This window comes from Mytilus californianus, unplaced genomic scaffold (assembly GCF_021869535.1).
Source record: "Mytilus californianus isolate M0D057914Y unplaced genomic scaffold, xbMytCali1.0.p SCAF_8, whole genome shotgun sequence".
Classification (NCBI taxonomy): domain Eukaryota; kingdom Metazoa; phylum Mollusca; class Bivalvia; order Mytilida; family Mytilidae; genus Mytilus; species Mytilus californianus.
The window spans coordinates 45191944-45209686 of NW_026262734.1; the positions used below are offsets into that span (position 1 = coordinate 45191944).

Here is a 17743-nt window from a genome sequence, read left to right on the forward strand (position 1 = left end):
CATATACAGAGTCTATGATTAAGTTGAATTTTATGGCCATTGAAAGACCAGGGGGGTCTCACCCTCATTTAAGCGGTGTCAGGTAGGTTTTCACTTTATATTTTGAATATCCAACTGGCACTTTGGGCGCTCCGTAAACATGGAAGACAGAAAGTGTACCCAAATTCCTTTAAGTCACGTTTGTATCTACCTATTAACTAAATGACTGCATAATATTAGAAAGATGGAGAGATTAGGGGGCTCTCACCATTGCCCTGTGCCTTTCGTCCTAAAATTTTGACAATTTTTAGCTGAAAAGTGACAATCTAAGCCCTCCGTAGATATCGAAGATGACATTATTCTGGAAAATCCTTCTAATACAACCTTTACATATACAGAGTCTATGATTAAGTTGAATTTTATGGCCATTGAAAGACCAGGGGGGTCTCACCCTCATTTAAGCGGTGTCAGGTAGGTTTTCACTTTATATTTTGAATATCCAACTGGCACTTTGGGCGCTCCGTAAACATGGAAGACAGAAAGTGTACTCAAATTCCTTTAAGTCACGTTTGTATCTACCTATTAACTAAATGTCTGCATAATATTAGAAAGATGGAGAGATCAGGGGGCTCTCACCGTTGCCCTGTGCCTTTCGTCCTAAAATTTTGACAATTTTTAGCTGAAAAGTGACAATCTAAGCCCTCCGTAGATATCGAAGATGACATTATTCTGGAAAATCCTTCTAATACAACCTTTACATATACAGAGTCTATGATTAAGTTGAATTTTATGGCCATTGAAAGACCAGGGGGGTCTCACCCTCATTTAAGCGGTGTCAGGTAGGTTTTCACTTTATATTTTGAATATCCAACTGGCACTTTGGGCGCTCCGTAAACATGGAAGACAGAAAGTGTACCCAAATTCCTTTAAGTCACGTTTGTATCTACCTATTAACTAAATGTCTGCATAATATTAGAAAGATGGAGAGATCAGGGGGCTCTCACCATTGCCCTGTGCCTTTTGTCCTAAAATTTTGACAATTTTTAGCTGAAAAGTGACAATCTAAGCCCTCCGTAGATATCGAAGATGACATTATTCTGGAAAATCCTTCTAATACAACCTTTACATATACAGAGTCTATGATTAAGTTGAATTTTATGGCCATTGAAAGACCAGGGGGGTCTCACCCTCATTTAAGCGGTGTCAGGTAGGTTTTCACTTTATATTTTGAATATCCAACTGGCACTTTGGGCGCTCCGTAAACATGGAAGACAGAAAGTGTACCCAAATTCCTTTAAGTCACGTTTGTATCTACCTATTAACTAAATGTCTGCATAATATTAGAAAGATGGAGAGATCAGGGGGCTCTCACCATTGCCCTGTGCCTTTCGTCCTAAAATTTTGACAATTTTTAGCTGAAAAGTGACAATCTAAGCCCTCCGTAGATATCGAAGATGACATTATTCTGGAAAATCCTTCTAATACAACCTTTACATATACAGAGTCTATGATTAAGTTGAATTTTATGGCCATTGAAAGACCAGGGGGGTCTCACCCTCATTTAAGCGGTGTCAGGTAGGTTTTCACTTTATATTTTGAATATCCAACTGGCACTTTGGGCGCTCCGTAAACATGGAAGACAGAAAGTGTACCCAAATTCCTTTAAGTCACGTTTGTATCTACCTATTAACTAAATGTCTGCATAATATTAGAAAGATGGAGAGATCAGGGGGCTCTCACCATTGCCCTGTGCCTTTTGTCCTAAAATTTTGACAATTTTTAGCTGAAAAGTGACAATCTAAGCCCTCCGTAGATATCGAAGATGACATTATTCTGGAAAATCCTTCTAATACAACCTTTACATATACAGAGTCTATGATTAAGTTGAATTTTATGGCCATTGAAAGACCAGGGGGGTCTCACCCTCATTTAAGCGGTGTCAGGTAGGTTTTCACTTTATATTTTGAATATCCAACTGGCACTTTGGGCGCTCCGTAAACATGGAAGACAGAAAGTGTACCCAAATTCCTTTAAGTCACGTTTGTATCTACCTATTAACTAAATGTCTGCATAATATTAGAAAGATGGAGAGATCAGGGGGCTCTCACCATTGCCCTGTGCCTTTCGTCCTAAAATTTTGACAATTTTTAGCTGAAAAGTGACAATCTAAGCCCTCCGTAGATATCGAAGATGACATTATTCTGGAAAATCCTTCTAATACAACCTTTACATATACAGAGTCTATGATTAAGTTGAATTTTATGGCCATTGAAAGACCAGGGGGGTCTCACCCTCATTTAAGCGGTGTCAGGTAGGTTTTCACTTTATATTTTGAATATCCAACTGGCACTTTGGGCGCTCCGTAAACATGGAAGACAGAAAGTGTACCCAAATTCCTTTAAGTCACGTTTGTATCTACCTATTAACTAAATGTCTGCATAATATTAGAAAGATGGAGAGATCAGGGGGCTCTCACCATTGCCCTGTGCCTTTCGTCCTAAAATTTTGACAATTTTTAGCTGAAAAGTGACAATCTAAGCCCTCCGTAGATATCGAAGATGACATTATTCTGGAAAATCCTTCTAATACAACCTTTACATATACAGAGTCTATGATTAAGTTGAATTTTATGGCCATTGAAAGACCAGGGGGGTCTCACCCTCATTTAAGCGGTGTCAGGTAGGTTTTCACTATATATTTCTTTTTTGGGCTTTCCATAAATATTTCTATTTATATTTCTAAATGTTTCTAGAGTTATAGGTTTTTCCTTTTGTGTTAAGAAATATCATATATAAAAGTACATATTTGAAGTTGTTTTATTGATAAAAATCTATATTACATAAAGACAAATATGCAACTTAGAAACAGGTTTATATTCGAGAATTTACGACAGCTTGAAGAGGTCATTAAACGATTTCCTACGCATCTTATCAGTCCTCTAAACTATGAAAATCGTGCTTTTAATGTTATCAAGTATTTAATTTTTTTATGATTTTCAACTAAATTTTGAATATCCAACCGACTGCTAGCAGCCGGTTGGATATTGAATATCGAATATCGAATAACGAACCGGCTGCTAACTTCACATACATTGCTGAATGTGGGCAGTATTTTGAAGAAGAGATAAAGTAAGAGTTACCAGTTTGTAGTATTTCACAAAATTTTCAATACTCGGAATTTACGCAAAGTACTTTTAGTAGAATGTCGTCAAGCAAAATTACGATTCCAATATATATAGTCAATAAATCATGTCGAAATATAACAGAACTGCGTATTTTGAAAACAATTTATGATCATTTGATCGTGTTTAGATTTAGGCAACATATTACAAACTGTGAAAAAGAAAAGTGTTTGATTTCGAATTTAACCGGTTCAACTGTTTACGATCTACTTTACCGTTGAACTTACAATGCAAGCCTGACCGGTTTCTTCTGATCTCCACTTGTTCAAAGCGAATCTTCAATTTGTGTCCCTTTTCAAGGCAGATTGTAATAAGGAGCACTACATGTACTATTCCGTGTTTACTTTAGCAAATAACGACCTACATTATGACCTTTGATATATCATATATATTGTATATAAAAGATAACATAAAATTGTTTGGACTGAGTTGATCGAAATTGTAAATATCTATATAATTACACATGATAGCTTTGCTTGATTCTCTTTAACGGGATTCACTTATAAGAATCTATTGATGTATTATATTGTAATTGAATAAATATTAACAGATTTTGTACACAAACATTAATCTGTACGTGTATAGTAAAACATTTACCTTTTGATGATGTTTTGATATAATTATCTCCCTTTCATGATGGGTATGTTATAACTAAATATTGTTATATTGAATTCATCAGATTGACACGCAGCACTAAAAAAGCAACTAATTAAAAATAAAAGTAAAGCGACACAATTAAAGTACCGATCTCACTGACCGATCTACTTGACTCGTAGTCTAAAACTTTGGAAATTTTAAATAACGCAAAGCCATATTAAACAGTTAAATTCACGTCTTTTAGGTCCTTTAAACTCTTTAACTGCATGAGCACCTTTTCGGAGTTGCATGGTTGCTAGATTTTACAACTGAAAGTGAATGCTTCAGTTACTTCGACATGATGATATTGATTCAGAAAGAAAAACTCGCTTAAAACTTTTTTTTTAAATGTCGGCATTTTATTTAAGAATCCAGTTAACATACTTTTACATCTCAATTGTCAACATGGTCAACATGGTCAACTTGAAGGTCGTAGATGTAGGCTGATTGTGATAGTTTTGTATTGGTCAGGATTAATGAAATTATTACAATTCATTAGAGTACAGTCCATACACCTGGTTTCTTAACAAATTACGATACAACAGGATTTTCTTCTTCTTTCAGTTTCTAGCAATCCTTCATTATAATTGAAGATTATACGCCGGGCGTCGACTATAACAAATGTATAAAAATTGATTTGAAATAAAGATAAACATTTGATAACCATATCAGTTAAGGATGTTCGCTGCTCTGTTTCAAAATAGCAAGCTTTTTAAAAGATTGATATAAATTGATAGTAGATAAATAATGGAACTAAAAAAGCAGAAAAAAATGAAGGGTCCGTAACCTTATTTTCGAGATATAAGACTTGAAAAATTGGCGGGAAATGATTCTCTGTAGATTTTTCATACATTTAACATGGGCACCTTTTTTCTTTCAAAATCAATGAAAAAATAACAAGGATTTTATCACATTTTCAAATATGGCTTTTTAAAATATATGTAATAAAATTATGAAAAGAAAAGTAGGGGTTAGCGGGCAAATTTTTTTAATGGCAAAACATGGATAAAACCAGAGGATTCCGAAAATCTGGCAAAATATTCAAAAACAAGAGGAGCGAACATCCTTAAAAGGGAAGACTATATAGGGATTAGAACAGATTCTAGCAACATACTCTTAAACCCTTGTACTCTACTGCATGAACTTATTTGTTGTGGCAATTAATTACAATTTACTGAACTGTACGCGGATAAAAAGAAATATTTATAACTGTCTTTAGATGTTTGTATTTGCCTAAATGAGTGTGGATTGCTATGTCTGGTTCTATTGACAATGGCTAGTGGGATCAAAAGATTAAATGTAGGGACTGCAACAATTCATGTATAATGTTGTAAAAGAATTCAAGTCTGTATCTTAATCGCCTAACTTCAATTGGGTACTAATTTAGGTCTGTCATCATATCAGAGCGGTTGCATGTGAAGCGGGCTGCTCTTATCTGTACTTTTACAATTTGTGAAAAATCGTTTTTTTTTCAATGTGGATCCCAAATGGTTGAGCAATACTCTAATTTTGGTCGGACAAGAGCTTTGAATGCATGAGTTTTAACTTAAGGTGAGGTAAATTTTAAGGTTTCTGCAAATGAATCTAAGAGACTGATTTGCTTTTGATGACATGTTATCGATACGTTTATCCCATTTAATGTTTGATTGAAGAGTTAGGCCTAATTATTTTGTAGAATCAACTTTTTCGAGTGAGTGATTATGCAATTTGTAAGTGAAGTTTAGGTTTCATTTTTGTGTTACACTGAGAATATTGCATTTATCAGGTTGAAAATGCATGAGCCAGTCCCGCTCCCATCTGCCAGCCGCTTCTAAATCAGACTGTGATTTATTTATGTCATCTGGTTTCTTAATTTCCTTATACATAATGCTATCATCTGCGAATAATCTTGATGTACTATGTTTGATATATTTTGCCATATCATTAATATATATTAAGAATAAGATTGGTCTAAGCACTGTGCCTTAATGACACCAGATGTTACAGGAATTTTACTTCTCCTTCAAGGATTACAGTTTTTGTTCTGTTTGTTAATGCATTTCAATTTATACCATAGAAGCCGATTTTATACATGAGGTGAGGGTGTGAAACTTTGTCAAATGCTTTTGTAAAAATTCATTATTATGATGTCAGTTTGAATGTTTTTATTATTTGAATTCGCAAGATCTTGAATAAATGATAATGACAGATATTAACTGAGTTTCACAGGAACGGGATGATCAAAAACAATGTTGAAAGTCATTTAGAATTTTTTTTCTAGATGTTTCATAATATTTCTAGCTGCAACATGTTCTACAAGTTTGCAGCAGATGCATGTTAATGATATGGGGCGATAGTTTATATAATCGCGTTTGTCGCCTTTTTTTATTGCTGGACATACACTTGCATGAAGCCAGTCGTCTGGGATCTTTCCAGTGTTCAGTGATGTTTAAAAAATGATCGACAAGATGTTACAAAGATGGTTTTTACTTGAGAGTGTTGTTCAATTTTGTAATGTGCAACAACTATGTGCCGCTCTGATGAGCCAAGCACTTTCCAACTGATGTTTTCAGTGTGTTTTTATGTGTTGCTATATCAACACTGTCCAAGGTTAAGGGGGGAAAAGGGGGGGGGGGGGGGTGCGCTCACAAACAGGTTCAGAACCGCCTCATTCTAGATGTGCATGTCCCAAGTCAGGATGCTGTAATCCACTGTGTGTAATCGGTTGTTGTATATCATATTTGTTTTTCGTTTAATGTTTTGTCATAAATCAGGCCGTTGGTTTTTACTTTTAAATTGTTTCACGTTTTGTCATGCCGGGACCTTTTGTAGCCTGCTATACGGTATGGATGTTGTTCCTACCGTTGCTCAAATCCTCTCCGTTTTGGACTCTGTTGGATAGCTGTCCCATTGGCAATCAAACCACATCTTATTTTATATACTAGTAAATGAAGAAACTTTTTTTATCAATTGAAGTATCATTAATACTTTATTTTACAAAATATACGAAAATGATAGATATTAAACAATTATCACATGACAGTATACAAAAGACAAAACTTAAAGAGAACGGAATATACTTTTTTAATGTCATAATGTCACATAACAGTATACAAAAGACAAAACTTAAAGAGAACGGAATATACCTTTTTAATGTCATAATGTCACATGACAGTATACAAAAGACAAAACTTAAGGAGAACGGAATATACTTTTTTAATGTCATATGACAGTATACAAAAGACAAAACTTAAGGAGAACGGAATATACATTTTTAATGTCATATGACAGTATACAAAAGACAAAACTTAAAGAGAACGGAATTTACTTTTAAGTACAGATCAAGACATTTTTGCAATCTATAAATAAATAGGCTTCCTGTGTTAACAGACACATAGAAACGCAATGCATGACCATAAGAAATCAATTTGTAATAAACCAATAATAATATAGAGAATCAATTGGATATGAACCAATGATATAAATAAAGGAACAACTGAATATGAATTAATTGATTGTTTGCTAAACGTCAAATGTTGCATGCAAATTGACGAGAACATATTAACGTTAAATCCGAACAATAGTTTCTGCAAAGATGGTCGACCGGGACGAAGGGCGGGAAATTAAGATTTTAAATGAGAGGTGAAAGATACAAAAGGTATAGTCAAACTTATAAGTCGAAACCAACTGACAGTGCTATGGCAAACACACAAAAAACGACAAAAGGCAAGCAACAGGACAGATAACACAACATAGAAACCTAGAGAATGAGCAACACAAATCCCGCCAAAAAACCGTGGATGACCTCAGGTGCTCCGGAAGCAACTTGCATAACAGAGATTTTCTTGATTAGAAGATTTATTTTTCCTTCCTGTGGACCCAAAAAGAGTTGTTAGAGGGTTTCTGTAAATTATAGGCAGCGTGGCCCTTTGCCGTCATGAGGCACCGGTGTTAAAGTCCCAATTCCGTCTCGACGTGGCTGCGTATTTTCACATTCCGCACAGCCAAACGGATGTCCCTCTTCGGCATGAGTTTAATTCTAGGATGGGAGAAGTTCAACTGACCGTACTCCAATACCCTAGCCCACCTTTTGGCTCAATTGCATATGGATCAACGAGACCTTTATTAGCCGTGCCTACACAAAGCATCATTTCTAAAAATGAACATTAACATAAACAATGAAAGAGAATTTGTGTTACGATAAAAATAAACAGCTGCGCCATGAGCGCATGATACGCCCGTCGTCTTGTGTGTGAATTTTTATGCAATAAGCATAAATAGTTTCTGACATACGGCGTGACATGCGAAAACCCCCCTTTTTTTTTACAATAAACTAAATATCTCTAAAAATAAAATTTTGAATCAAAACCAAAAAGTATACAGATCTTTAGATTAATATAACTAAGAAGTGTGTTAAATTTTAAGCAATAATCATAAATCGTTTTTGAGATACGGCGCGACATGTGAAAACCCCCCTTTAAAAAAAAAAAAATCAATATCTCAAAAATAAAATTTTGAATCAAAACCAAAAAGTATACAGATCTTTAGATTAATATAACTAAGTGTGTAAAATTTTAAGCAATAATCATAAATCGTTTTTGAGATACGGCGCGACATGTGAAAAACCCCTCCCCCTTTTTTAACAAAATACTCAATATCTCTAAAATAAAATTTTGAATCATCACCAAAAAGTATCATATCTTAAGATTAATATAACTAAGAAGTGTGTAAAGATTTAAGCAATAATCATAAATTGTTTTTGAGATACGGCGCGACAAGTGAAAAAAACACACACCTGTTTTAGTTACTAAGTCCCGTAACTCAAAAAGTTTTAATCTTATTTTCACCAAAAAGTATACAGATCGTTTGACCATCATAAGAAACAACTATGTTAAGTTTCATGAAATTTGGATAAGTCATTCTCAAGTTACGGTCCGACATGTTTACGCCGGACGGACAGACGGACAGACAGACAGACAGACAGACAGACAGACAGACAGACAGACGGACAGACAGACGGACGGACGCCGGACATTTGTATACCATAATACGTCCCGTCAAAAATTTGACGGGCGTATAAAAACTTGTTTTTTAAAAACAAATCATAAATTACAGCATTATGACGAAGTATATTGATCAAATGGCCTATAATCGCTAATACGATAAACTATAGTGAAAGACTTTTTTTAACGCACTATTTCCATCTATTTCCTATATACCAGAATATTGTAGTGTGACTATTTGATAATAATTTAACAGACACATTATTTTGCAATTTTTTGTCGGATCAGTTAGTTTCTAAATATTCAGAAATATTAAGATTATTTACAGAAATTTAAATTATCGAATTTTCTACTCCAAAACTCTTCACCAAAATTACTGACACATCATTTAAATCCCATTCATGTTTTATTTAAAAGGGAAAGACGAACTTATCACCTGTATACTTTATATTACCATTTAAAAAGATTCTAATACATCAAATTGGTAGCACTCAAAAACTTCCCCGACTGTTAGACATATATACGTAAAATACAATATTTAAACCATACTCATATTTAGTGTTGGGATAATTAAATCCGCCACTATATTTTCTGGGTCTGATAACTTTATATAGCTTACTTTTATATTTGAAACTCATCGATACCACAGAATATTTCAACTATATTTAGGATCAGTACATTTACATGTAGGAAAATTACAGCAAGGTTGTAGAAAGGGATTCCATAGAAGTTTTCTAACTGTTAGCTGAGAATTTATAGTACCAACAGATGTCACATGATCATTTAATTCTTTTGTCATAATATCTCTAAGATTTCTATATTTTTCACTAGAATCAGATGGTATAGGTTTTCGTTCCCCTAGATCTGAAGTCAATTCATAAAACACAGGAGGGTTTAATATTACAGCGTTTCTGCACAAACACGCTAGACCTTCACATTCCTCTTGTCCTGGCATATAATTTGGCTCTTTAAACACGAGCTTCCAAACTTTATTTCCTATAAAAAAAAAAAGAATTTATGAAAACAGCAAGAAATGCAATTTGTAATAAGATAAAAACAAACAATTAATTAGACGGTGAATACAAACCGTTTGTAAGCCTAAAATGAGTACAATATGGGTAAACCAGCATCAATAAAGCAGCAGTTCTACAACAAAACGTTCAACAAAAAAGACTTCATAAGCCATAACATCTCAACCCACGGGAACAAACTGTTCCGTATAATCAGTATAAGATCGTATAAGGGCACGAGCCTTAACTGACTAATCAAGAAGTCGTATTCTACAATTCAAATTAAAAAGTAAATAGATGATGGGTAATAATTGCACTGGGTGTTTTATCTTCTTTGTTGTCCTTATAACAATACGTGCTAATGAGACAACTCTCCTCAAGGGACCAAATGACATACAAATTTACAACTATAGGTCACTTGTCGATTGAATTGTTGTTTTTCATTCTATATTTTACATAAATCATTCACCGTGTGTACCATTAGCCTAGTAGTCAGGTCTTAGGTAGTGGCCTGATTCAAATGATTTTTTTTCCTGTAAATTTCCAGGTCATGGATCATATGTAGTTATACTAAAGCTCATCCTCCGAAACAGTGGTAAAATAATGCTGCGCTTCTTTGTAGAGAAAGGGAAGTATGACCTGAACGATAACGCTGTATACACGCGGAGTTTGACTAAAGCTAAGATTACAACTTCATCAGAAAAAGTGACTGTAGTACGTTTTCGGCTGTTCTGTTTATGTCCTCAGGTTATGGTACTTTCAGATGTTTAATATTCGCGAGCGTATTTGATAAAGCTCATTTTAATAACACATGTTGTTTGCACGGAAATCCTACCATACGTGTTTTAATTACTTTTCGTCGTTTTTTTGCCTGTTTCATACGGCTAATTGCAGCTTGCTTTACATCACAGAATTGTCTTTGCATTATGATACTAAGGGTAGCTTAATTATAGAAACATGGTTAGTGGATTAGTCTGTGTGGCAGTGAGTTCGTTGTTTTCAAATAAATCTTTGGTCTTTAGTTGTGTATAGTATGCATAAAAAGATAGTCAAATCTAATCTGACAGGGGACTTTTAAACCAAACCAGATATTAAATAAAATGCTTTGGCACGTTGATAAACCTGCACAGCAATCTTTGGAGATTATAAGACTACATTAGTGACCGTACTCTCGACACCCTGCTTTACTTAAGTGACATTGTTCAATCGTTCTCTTCCTTTTATTGATTCAGACAGACCTCAATGTAATATTTACCACTAGATATTAAACGAGCAGCAATCAATAAAACAATCAGATTGTTAAATTTAGAAAAATAAACAATGAACAATTTACCTTCTGGCGGTCTGTATCTCATTGCATGGATTTCATTGTTACAATAATGATACAGAAACGGGGAAGGGGTAATGTTTTCTTTCTGTTTCATTAGAGGCATGATATCTTTCCCATCAATATGTCTATCCTTTGGTATGTCTGCCTCAATTAAGTTGCTAATTGTTGTGAACATATCCATCTGAGTTGTTGGTTCGTTGATATCAATGTTCTTTTGTATTTGGTTTGGAAAACGGACTATTGATGGAACCCGTATTCCACCATCTACAGCAGGGTGTCCTTTGCCACCTGCAAATGTTAATCAACAATAATTCATATGTAAAAATAAGCAACACTTAGAAAAGACAAATTGAATAAATACGAAGCATTTAACGAATTCTTAACTTAAATTTTTATAAAAAATAATGTAGAAGAATATCAAGAATTTTAAACTGGTATTGGAAGACCAATGAGATGTTCAAGTGAAGAAACCCGCCACATTCTGTATGTATGTGCCTGTCCCAGGTCAGGAGCCTGTAATTCAGTGGTTGTCGTTTGTTTATGTGTTACATATTTGTTATTCGTTCATTTTTTGTACATAAATTAGGCTGTTAGTTTTCTCGTTTGAATTGTTTTACATTGTCATTTCGGGGCCTTTTATAGCTGACTGTGCGGTATGGGCTTTGCTCATTGTTGAAGGCCGTACGGTGACCTATAGTTGTTAATTTCTGTGACATTTTGTCTCTTGTGGAGAGTTGTCTCATTGGCAATCATACCACATCTTCTTTTTTATAGTTGGCTTTTTTTAATAACATGCAGAAACATGTAAACTTACAATACAATAAATCTACCCAAACGGATTCAATGCATGCAGTTGTTTTTTTCGATATGTAACGAGAATGGTGACAAGATGAAAAAAATATTTTGCATGGTGTTTATTTTATTTTATTTTGTTGTGTTTACATGTTTCTATAATGTTTATTAATTTTAATCAAAATATAAACAAAATATAAATGGGATAAAAATAGTGTTGGTTAGTTAGTTCATTGATATCAATGTTCTTTTTGTATTTATTTTGGGACCCTTATTTCACCATCTGCTGCAGGGTGACCTTTGCCTTTTGTCATAGTGTGATATACAATGAGACAATCACAAACATGACTTATAAAACGAACACAAACCTTTAAAGGGTGAATTGATTCCTCCGTCGATCTCACCATGCATTCCCCTTTCCTCTAGATGAGCGCCATTATCTGACGTAAAATAAACTAGAGTATCATCTGTTAGGCCAAGCTCATCGAGTTTAGATACAATTTGTCCTGTTCCGTAATCCAGTTCTTCAACTGCGTCTCCATAGCGACCATGTTTGGATTTCCCGCGAAATTTTTTTGATGTAATCAAAGCAGTATGAACATGATTCCAGCTAACTACCAGTAAAAATGGTGCGTTATTGTTTGTGCTGTTTTCCAGGAACTCAATGCTTTCTTTAGTATAACGCTCAGATAACGTCTCTAAATTTATCGGTTGTTCAACGATATCTAAATTACGATATAACAGCGAGTTGAGAAGGATCATATTAAGAAACGTAAAGTAAAAATATGACCAAAAAAGAATCAACAAAAAAAGTACAAATAGTACTATTTTAAGTCCAATGTATTCTTTCTTGTAAAAAAGATACATAGTAAGCATCGTCACAATAACACTTGTTAATGCATACCAGTTTGTCCTTGGATTTTGGTGAAAGAGGACGCTGGATCCATCATTGTACCAGTCTTTTACGTTTGTTAGAGGATGACCATAATAATAATCAAATCCCTGGTTATTAGGGTGGAATATATTGTCGTTGTATTTTGATTCACTTAGTCCAAGATGCCATTTTCCTTTAATAAAGAACTCATTCAAATTAAAAAGATTAAAATATGCCTATGGTATACATTTTAATATACATTGGGAATATTCGCATTTTTTAATTGGTAATTATTTGGTGCTTTTAGGACTGATATCCAGTGACCGATTCCAAATTTTTATGATTTTGACACTTTTCGATTATTTGACCGATTACTGCTAAAAATATTTTGTGACCAAGTGACTACCAGAGCCGATTTTCAAATGTTAAACTTTATTTTCTATAGTATACAAGGTTATTGCAAACACATGAAATAAGGCAATTCATTTGATTTATATTCTTTCCATTTTATTATTTATGATATAAGAATTTTCTTTCTTTTTCGACAGTGGTGATCGTCCAGTTTCTATAGTTGTTCATCCGGTGCAAGTAAATGATTGTTGCTGTAAATCAATTAAAAGAGATTTGGTGTATACGTTTTTGTGAGCACTCCCTTTTCTCCGACAGTGGTGAATAAGTCCAACATAAGAATAGTTTGTCACTAGAACGGCACGAATCTAACCAACACAAAAACAAAATTAGCAACAACAAAAAAAAACAAAACACACACACAAATTACCGTTCTAAGAGTACTCGCATCTGCTGAACGCTAGTTTCAAGTAATAAATAAATCCTGTCGGTCTTCTCAAGACTTAAATATCAATCAGTGCCCACCAAACGGATTTAGTGTTAAGTCTGTGAAAAGCATGACCTAGAGCAATTCCAAAATATAAGTATCGATAGGATGTAGGGCCAGAAGTGTTCACAACCGTGCAGGAATGTACACCTAGTCACTTAACATGGAAATATGATGGGTCAAAGTTTTGGTCTAATGTAGTGTGTGGTCACACCACTTGAAACTAAGTATATAATGTTCCTTTGGACTATTTAATTATATGTCAACTAATGGTTTTGGTAAAGATTTCACGCTTCTCTGAAAATGCAAATGTGATAGTTCGAGCGGGGCATGGTGCCTATAGACACATATTCTGGTTGTTATACAATATATATTGAGGATGTATATTTATTTACCTATTAATCCAGTTCTATATCCTTTTGACTTCGCCTGTTCTGCAATGGTAACTTCGCTTTGTGGCAATCCTGCTGAAGTTGCAAGGAATAAAATTATTCCAATTCTTGATGGTGGCGTAGGTACCATTCCTGTAAAATATTATGTTAGAGGCTATAATAAATTTTATTCATCTATAGGATTGAATTTAGTCCATGTTACCATATGTACTACATACCTTGCAATAGAAAAATATTATACCCAAATACTAGAGATTAAAACAGGACTACTTCATTATTTTGTAAAACAATATTTGTTAGAGTTTTTCAATTAAAAAATTTTGCCACACATTATTGCTCTTTGTTTGCAAGTACAGTGACCCAATTCTTGACTATAATTGTAGAATAAGCAACGTAAATGATGAAATGTGCATAGAAATCATGTGCAATAATACTACTGCTGCACAGGTAGGTGTAATAACATTTTTTTATGTTTATACGGCGATAATCTACCCATTGTAGGCGACTTAGAATCAAAGCTGCATGGTAAACACAAAATATAATCCCTTTGTGCCCTCTTTTTAGATTTTCAAATAACAACAAAGAGACACACCCCTCTCAACATATCATGATGAGGTAAGCACAATACCAACTTGTATATTTAGGTGCCACATAGGTATCGATAACGCTAATGACGGGGGTGACACGGGGATGCTAATTTCCAAAATCCCGCTATTTCTGTTAATATTTTCCACTTTCCATTTTTTTCGTTATTTTTCCCAGATCCCACTTTATACCCCTATATCCCACATACAGACTTTTTATCCCCTATATCCCAAATCTCAAACTGTGTCATCCCTGTCACTAAAAAGAATCGGTTACACTAATGGGCATAACTAGGCATTTGATCTTAAATTTCATTTAATTACATCCCTACCTGTTCGAGCAGGATATCGTCCCGTCAGCAGCGCAGATCTACTAGGAGTACACAAAGATGATGCTGCAAGATGGTGAGTTAATCTGGCACCCTGGCTAGCTAGTTTATCAATACTTGGGGTCGGTATAGTTTTGTTTCCAAAGCAACCCACGTCTCCGTATCCCAAATCATCGGCAATAATAATCAAAATATTTGGTGGCTTCTTCGCGGAAACCACAAATAGTAGGAGTAGAGCAAGAAATGTCTGCAACATCTAAACATGTATAAATGAAGTTCGTTAAAAGGCAAAACAATATCATTTCCACATGCGAGAAGTTTCAGAATTTTTTTTTACAAAAACAGTTAAAAGAATTCTAATGACAGAGGACCATTTTTATAAGTTAAAACAATTTGTATACTATTTGTTTTCTTCATGTCCAATATGATGTGGCAATCTCGATCTGGCTAAGCGCCTGTTTGTTACTAATATGTCATTATGAAAACAGGGGCGGATCCAGCCATTTTTAAAAGGGGTTCCAACCCAGGATAGTAAGCTATAAAAGGCCCAGAAATGACAAATGTAAAATAATTCAAACGACGACAGCTGTGTTAACATCTGTGTTCACAAATCTAAATTGATTCCTAACAACAAGAAGGTCGTTATTTGGTCTATGTGAAGTTGCATTGCTGAACAGTTTGTTCATCGGGTAAGTTATCGGTCCGTTGACAGTACTGTAAAAAACTTTGCAGTATAATTTGTTGAATTTTACTAATTTTTTTTGTTGTTTGTTTTTTGAAATGATTATTAATATTCATTATCTAGCAAATGATTTATATGTTGAAAGCCTTCTTGCAATTTTGATATGAAGAACTGCAACAAAAGCACGTACTGTTCCTTGTCTATGGTTTGTTCAGTGCTTGTAAGGATTTGGTGTATTTTTTTAGACACCCTAACCAGTCTTTCCAATTCGAAATTGGCTATGTGAAGTGAGCTATTGAACTATCATATCAAGAAGATTTTCAAAATTGTGTTATTGCATCGTAATGAATAGTCCGTTTAGAAATAAGTTGTAAAGCATATAATTTCATATATATATATATTTTGTTTTCCCCATAAGTTTATTGAATTTGTATCTAATTTAATATTCCGAATCTATTTCCACGCTAAAATGGTGGTACCATCCGTTAAAATATTTGCTAGTACTTCTTGAACCTTAGATCTTCCATTTATATGGTATATATAACTTAAACCGGAGTTACAGCTCTTGTTTCTGTTAGACATCATCCCGAAGTTTTCGAAGTAACGTTGGCTTTTTTGTGCTGTGATTGTGTTGATGTTTTGTTAATCATTTTCATGTTTCTTTTCGAAACTTTTATAATCTTACCGTGAATATGTTTCGTTGCTCTACCAATCTTTTCCGTCTTTCTGCTTAGGCGTTGTTCAATTCTTTACGTTTTCCAGTATTATGTTTTATTATCACACCTAAACATTAAAATACATTTTTTTTACTACTTGTAATAACTAGCCAAGGGTTACAATCAAGTCCGCTCGAGATCCTCACCACGTACGGAGGAGTGAATTGGAAAGTCAAAAAATATATAAAAAGTGTTTTAGAATTTAAAAATCAAAAGGCTGTCAACTTTGCCGGATTAAATTGCAACGATAGCTTTTTAGAAAATATACACAATTTATAAATCGAAATTTATAAACAAAATATATCATTAAAAATTCCATACTTAAACTCTGGAAATTGGGTCATTTACTAATTTGTAGTTATTTGAATAGAAATATACTCTGCTTTAGGCAATTTATGTCTCTCGTCTTTTCGACTCATTCATATAAATACACTGTACCTGTTACAATTAATGATAGTAAAATGTAAATAACAGTAACTGATTTATTTATATCAATTTGTCTTCTTAAAAAAAATCTTAAATCAACAATTTCTAACATTTTTCATGTCCATGCCTAATAAGCATATTTTTGTAAAGGTCTTCTTGTAACAAAAAAAGTGTAGATTTCATAATCCGTTAAATTTTTTATATTAAAATAATATGACAAAAGTGTAGTGAATAAATGCAACAGGTATATAAATATATGATACTTTGCTTACCAGAGTCCAGTTCTACATTAATCTCACAAGCTATTTTATATGTTCACGATAATTCTGTGTTATCTAGTATATCAATGAGAAGAATATTTACTTATACTTTAATATGTAAATGTTATTAATAGACGACGGTCTACATTACGAATTTCCATATCGATGAATAACTTTTAATACGAATAGTATGACAGAATTGTAGTGATTAAATGCAACAGGTTCATTGCTTACCAGAATCCAGTTCCACATTGAACTCACAAGCTATTTTGATACGTGCACGTTAATTTAATGTAACCTAGTACATCTACGAGAGGTAGTATTTACATAATTACTTTTATAGTAAATAAACGACGGTCTACATTACGAACTTACATATTAAAGAACTTTTTATAATACTAATATGACAAAATTGTAGTGCATAAATGTAACAGATATAAATGTATGATACTTTGCTTATTACAATCGAGTTCCACATTGAGCTCACAAGCTATTTTGATTTGTTCACTAATTTAATATAACGTATAGTATACCTATCAGGGGTAGTATTTACATACTTTTATTAAATTAATAGACGACGGTCTACATTACGAACTTGCAAATCGATAAAGAACGTCAACCTGTAAACTGGATTAAAGTCTGCCGGCTGTCAATTGACCGTAGTAGTTCAAATGATGCCCTTTACTGTCAAAATAAACACATTTTTCATCTAGAATAAACGATAAAGATATGAGT

General features: G+C 33.8%; 1 protein-coding gene across 4 annotated transcripts in view; it reads right to left on the bottom strand.

Annotated features, from left to right (window-relative positions):
* Positions 1 to 17081, bottom strand: part of LOC127711041 (steryl-sulfatase-like) — a 47603-nt gene extending 30522 nt beyond the window's left edge. Inside the window, exons 1-7 of one of the 4 annotated variants that reach the window (XM_052216992.1) lie at positions 17021 to 17081; positions 16292 to 16389; positions 14928 to 15180; positions 14015 to 14143; positions 12279 to 12977; positions 11122 to 11406; positions 6909 to 9774 (exon numbers count right to left, since the gene is read on the bottom strand). In XM_052216992.1, the coding sequence (XP_052072952.1) occupies positions 9434 to 9774; positions 11122 to 11406; positions 12279 to 12977; positions 14015 to 14143; positions 14928 to 15180 (1707 nt within the window). In that variant the 5' untranslated portion in view covers positions 16292 to 16389; positions 17021 to 17081 and the 3' untranslated portion in view covers positions 6909 to 9433. Of the gene's footprint in view, positions 1 to 3387; positions 3498 to 3757; positions 3838 to 6908; positions 9775 to 11121; positions 11407 to 12278; positions 12978 to 14014; positions 14144 to 14927; positions 15181 to 16291; positions 16390 to 17020 lie in introns of those variants that run through there. The other 3 variants (XM_052216991.1, XM_052216994.1, XM_052216993.1) reach the window with 3 other exon arrangements.
* Between the last annotated feature and the right edge of the window lie 662 nt (positions 17082 to 17743).